Below are 6,000 nucleotides of genomic sequence, written 5' to 3'. Positions count from 1 at the left end.
CAGCCTTCCAATATCTGAAGGGGGTCTATAAGGATGCTGGGGAGGGACTCTTCCTTAGGGACTGTAGTGGTAGGACAAGGGGTAATGACTTTAAACTTAAACAGGGGAAGTTTAGGTTAGATGGAAGGAAGAAGTTCTTCACAGTGAGGGTGCTGAGGCACTGGAATGGGTTGTCCAAGGAAGTTGTGAACACTCCAACCCTGGCAGTGTTCAAGGCCAGGTTAAACAGAGCCTTGGGCAACATGGTTTAGTGTGAGGTGTCCCTGCCCTTGGCAGGGGGGTTGGAACTAGATGATCTTAAGGTCCTTTCCAACGCAAACCATTCTATGAAGATAACTTGAGTGTGTCTTTTGCCACATACATGTTAACTGAGAGCACCACCAGTGGTGGGGGGATGTCACATTTTAGGTTTATTTCTTAGATCCTTTGATTGTTTTGTTTTTCCTGCTCAGAAGTCCCCAGAATCTGTAATAAAATTTGAAAAGAAACATAACCCAATGCGTTTACTCACAATTTTTCAGTGAAGTCACTGGTCTGTTTCAATGTTGACTAGGATTAGAATTAGGGAGGAATGTTTCGATGTGATTTAAGGAGTGATTTTTCTTTTGATGAATGAATTGAAGTGTAGAAGCTTTGAAGAGAGTGTTGGATTAAGCTCTCAAATATTCTGTTTTATTTTGGCTAACAAGACGCTTGACAAGCTTTTGGCCATGTCAGTATTGTTTCTGTCTGGCTTGTTATATCAGGGCAAGGAAAATGCCTTACTATAAATACAGTAAAACAGCTATCATGTACAGCATAATTTCTTTTGGCTTCTAAATGATAGATAGCTCTTTTTTCATGGTAACTTACATATGATCCATGTCACTTGTTCAGCGAGGTACTTGTTCAACACTTTATTAGAAAGTTGCTTTATGCTTGTGCAATCTGGAAGCAGGGGCTGCTTTTCAGGAAGCTCATGTATGAGCGGGATGTCTGTCATCAAACTGAACATTTACAGATTGGGAACAAGTTTGAACAGGTTTTAGCTGGCAAGCAGATGTTGACTGTGCAAGAAAATCTTCCATGAGGAATTACATTTAGTCCAAAGTTTAACTGTAGTATTCCTGTTAAATTCATGAGTTGCTGAACTGTCTTATGAGCACATAAGTGGTGCATAAGTATTTTTACCTTTTAATTCAGAAAAGTAGACTGGTTGTTAGATGAAATTGCTTGAAGTGTGCTGCTGGAGCTGCTCTTAATAATATTCACCACTGTTGGTTACAGATCATTTCTCTGGCTTACATGCAGTGTAAAACTGATCATAAAGCTAGCTTGTTTGCCTTTTGTGTGACAGTAGTGGTGCTTAATTTAGAACAAATAATAATACGCTATTGTAGGCAGAGAAACCTTAGGCAGTGAACTGTTGCAATCATTGGTTTTAACTTTAGGTCTACTTCACATCTCCCTTTATGAAAGAATCAGATTACTAGATCTCGTTTTCTAGTAGTCAGATTTTCCCACTATTTAGGTGAAATTGTGCATTTAATTTCTTCCAATGTTTTTATTGTGAAGATAAATATAAGGCATAGAGGATTTTGAGAGTCCGTAAGCTATGACATTTCTACAACACCTTTACTGACCAAATCTCTTTTTCTCTCCTCACTGAACACAGTTACAGACATAGAGCTAAAGCGACTGAAAGATGCTTTCAAGAGAACTTGTGGACTCTCGTATTATATGACTCAACAGTGCTTCATCAGGGAAGTTCTCGGTGATGGAGTTCCTCCAAAAGTTGCTGAGGTAAGCTATGAACTTGCTGGTTTTCTGGGGAGGCGTACACATGGTTGCTGATGTACACCTATAGATGTGCACACACAGAGGTGCCTATACTCATACACCAACTCATTTAAATTCTGTCTATTTTTCATGCAGTATCTCAATGTACGTCCTCTGTCTGAAGATGATATTCCAGAATTGGATGGTGGGTTGTCAGGGATATGTGCTTGATTGAGCGTCTGATTCCAGCTCAGCTAATAGGTGGTAGATGACTTTGAAGTAAAGGTGAATACCCAGGTGTAGATTTGGCTAGATGAAGGGTTGGGAAGTTTTAACACTACATGTAGCCATTATATCAGAGGATTCTGTTTACTTTGGAGATGTACTTGCTGTTGGTTTCTCTGAGATTCCATTAGCTTTTACTTTGCTTTCTTAAGTGCAGATTAATCTTTACAAGCTCTTAAAAAGAATTTTATATATAATAAATGTATAAATAAGCTGAAAAATGGCCAGAATCCAGCATATTTTGTATGCTATGTAAGTACTCTGTGTGTATATGTCTGTTAAAAAATAGCTACCTTCCTGCACATGTGTATGTTTAAAAAACTATTTTCTTTCATAATGTTGCCCCTGTTTTGAGAGAGAAATTAAAATACTCTTGGTCAAGAAAAAAAGATTAGTCAGACCTTTCAGATGATATCTTGCTCCATGTCACTTCTAATCACAGCTTCTATTTCTGGTATCTTCAGTGTTACTGACCTCACAGGCAGCGTACAAGGCTTCCAGTTTTATTTAGATAATGTGAGTAGTGAAGTGTGCATTGCAAAAGGTTTAACACTGTGGCAAAGTTGCTTTTATCCTAAGCTTAATCTTTTCTATGTTCTTTTTCTTATGTTTTTCCTAAGTATTGACAAAGAGGATATTACTTGCTTTTGTAGTATAATGAACAGTTTGATTATTTTTTTTAATGTGGGTATTCAAGCACTTAACAGGAAAAAATGCAGTATGTGTTAGCACTATGAAAATAAAGGAAAATACATGATTTACCTATAGCTTAGGGCATGTCTTCAGTATTAATTTCTGATTATGTTGTCAGGACACTTTGACTGTTAGTAGACCATAAGATTAAACAAAAAATATATTCTACACTGTATAGGGTTGGTTTGAAATCGTATAAAATGTGGAGCACTTTATGATTAGTTAAGTTGTACTTTTTTATCCCTTTTATGCAAGTATTAAGGGTTAAATTACTGCTCTGAATGAAGTAAACTTGGTCACAAATAGAGACTGTGGGTTTCAGATGTCTGCTGGCTCCTTTCTGCTTTGTTTTTTAAAGAAGTTATCCATGAAACATAACACGTCAGACTAAAATTTATAAAAAACTATGACTATGTACCATATAATTATACTAAATTTTATATTCTGCAATGTAAATTGCTATGATGCTGCCTGGGTGTGACTGTTTTAAGTAAAGCTGCAACAGTCTTAAGGAATTTTGGAAAATACAACATTGCATCATATTTTGATGGTCCATCTTATTAGAAGAAGTTTTCCAAATGGCACATTAATGTGAAAAATTGTGGAGATCCTTCCTTAGAAATGTGAACTAATCTCTGTTACATATTGTTATGTAACTATTCAGTGTTTATAAACTCATCCCAAAGGATGATTAAGCAGCTAAACTGAAAGTAATGCAACTGCCATGGGTGTAATTATGTATGTTAAATACTAATACATAGGACATTATCTGTAGAATTTCTTCTTGATCAGTCAGTGTGTTGAAATAATATATAAATGCTGCATGGATATAAATACTGTGTGTGTATATATCTGTAGAAAAATAGTTACCTTCCTGCACATGTGCATGTTTAAAAAACTATTTTCTTTCATAGTGTTGCCCCTGTTGGGGGTTGGAACTAGATGGTCTTAAGGTCTTTTCCAACCCTAACTATTCTGTGAGTCTATGAAATGTAATATTTGGCATTCAGCTGAAGTCGGAACTGAGATATACAAAGCTCAACAGAAATCAGTGGAAGAGACTCAGAAATGGGTATGAATTAGAAATATGCTTTCAGTTGGATGAAGATAGGAGATAGCTTTATTTGAGGTAATTTATAACATAGCTGTTCTTAGTCTAAAAGGAAAGTTAAATTTGAGTGATGGAGAATGAAGCATAAAGAAAAGATCATGTTTTACTAAAATTTGTGAGAGAAAACCAGTGATTTTTCATCTGTTTGTTCATTTATGTATTTTTTGTTTTGGAAGTGCTGTTAATCTGAAATGGAAGAATCCTCTTTTTTTTGTGCTCTTTGTGGGTTTTTTAAACCAAAAAATAATTATATTAGGACTTAAACTATAGTATTCAGCAGAGCTAAGTGCATATTTTAAAAAAAGTAATGATTCCAATGTACGTATGAAGGTAAATTGCTTACACAGTGTAGCCTTGAAGGCATCTTTTGAAATCAGAATGATTAGACGTAGAAAGTGTGGAATTGAAATTTCTGCCATGACATTGTCCATGAAGCATATACAATCATTGTGCCCAAATAGAACACAAATTTAGTTTTAATAATTTAGCCCTGCAAGCATTTGTAAATGGATTACACTTGAGTAATAGAAGAGGATGATCTGAGCACCCTTTGGGAAGTTAATGTATTTGGGTAGTGCTATGTCTTATAGTGGAATGAAGCTGCAGGTTCTACATAATGTTTTCTGTAGAATTGGATCCTTTGGTATTATTGGCCTCATTTGCATTTACTTGCCTTCAGACATCTTTTAATAAGAGGATAGCAATGAAAAGGGATAGCTTGATGGGTGAACAACGAGAGGATTTGCTGAAGGTAATGCACAGAACCATATGGAGTGTCTTCAGGGAGTTTGTCTGCTTCAGCGTTATGTCTGGTAATAACTGTGACAGAGGAGTGAACAAAATTCTAGCATTTTTTACTACCTTGTTGCCCAGTATCTCTTTGGAGGTTGTCTAAAACACATTCGGCAAATGAAATCTGCTGGTCTGCTTCCTACTGCTGGAAGAGCAACAGCAGTACATTTTCCACACTGTGTTAGAGCATAAAGGGCAGTTGCAGTAGTAAATCTAATGTAGCTAGTCTGTGTTAGGTATTTCCCCTTCTCCTTCTTGCCACTTCAGCACTGTGTGGTTTAGCCTCACCTATCCAGTGCCTTAGACAGGCCCATGGCTGTTCTGTTTGGTCACTCCCAGTCCTGGCTTAACGGTTACTTGAGCTGGACACCACACCTGAGCTAGTGAGAGCAGTGGCTCATGCACATGGCTGATATTCAGTGCTCTTCCTGCACCTTTGCCTGCTGCTTGAGGATTCTGGCTGCAGCACTGTGGTTGCTGTTACTGGAGGGAAAGGAGGGTTTTAATTCTGTAGACTGATGGATTTTTGGCTGTGGGCCCTAAGGTGTCATAGCTTCTTTGGAAGGCTTGCAAAAAAGATGAAATTCATTATGCAAGCATTTGTAGTTTCAAAGAGGGGGAAAAAGCCCAAACGGACCTTGGGAGGTACAGAAGAGTTAAATATGTTGCTTTAGCTGCTTAGAATTGTGTGTGGTTGGAGTTCAGATGTTTAAAAACCAACAAAAGGCAGGGGGAAGGGACACAGGTGTTGCAGCTAAGATCTGCAGGTTTCATTCTAGGTTTACTAGTGATTCACTCTACTAATGAATAGTAACACACAAAGTAGTGGATCTGTCCACAATAATTCTGAAGCTCTGCTGACCTCTGAAGTCTGCTATTGCTGTTTGGCTAAATTTTCATATAAAGAACATACTCAAGGCTTTACTGGAGAAAAATGAAAAAGCAATCCGTAACTGTGTCTACACATCCCGGTTTTAATATTGTTTGTTTAGAATGTAATTCAGATGCCAGCAAAGAAAATACTATTTTAAATGTGCACAATGCTTTTCCTAATAGAAGTTGATCTCTTTATGTTTCCCACTGAAGAAGTTATATTTAAAAAACAAGTTCAGCAAACAAGTCTGCTATCCAGACCATGATCAGTGACAAATCACTTTGTTCTGGTCTTTCACAGTAATAGTTCCTCATCAGCTAGACCTAATACTTTCTTTTTATGGTTAGATGCTCAGTGTGATACTTGTAAGAAAATCAGATTGTAAGACATAGACACTGAAATAATTCTTCTGTGTAAGAATAATTGATAAGTTCTGGCTGATTTAAATTCTAACACCTAATGCAGATTTCGCTTGTGTCATACTGAT

General features: G+C 37.0%; 1 protein-coding gene across 1 annotated transcript in view; it reads left to right on the top strand.

The window, feature by feature from the left end:
- Positions 1–1,654: 1,654 nt before the first annotated feature.
- USP32 (ubiquitin specific peptidase 32) overlaps positions 1,655–6,000 on the top strand; it is a gene marked incomplete at its 5' end in the record, with an annotated part of 50,441 nt that continues 46,095 nt past the window's right edge. The window contains one exon of the mRNA XM_010022223.1: positions 1,655–1,782. Coding sequence (XP_010020525.1) covers positions 1,655–1,782 — 128 coding nt within the window. The remainder of the gene's footprint in view (positions 1,783–6,000) is intronic.

This window comes from Nestor notabilis, unplaced genomic scaffold (assembly GCF_000696875.1).
Source record: "Nestor notabilis isolate BGI_N333 unplaced genomic scaffold, ASM69687v1 scaffold6939, whole genome shotgun sequence".
NCBI classification, from domain to species: Eukaryota; Metazoa; Chordata; class Aves; order Psittaciformes; family Psittacidae; genus Nestor; species Nestor notabilis.
The sequence above is the reverse complement of the archived record's forward strand: the minus strand, read 5'-3'. Positions and strand labels throughout refer to the sequence as shown.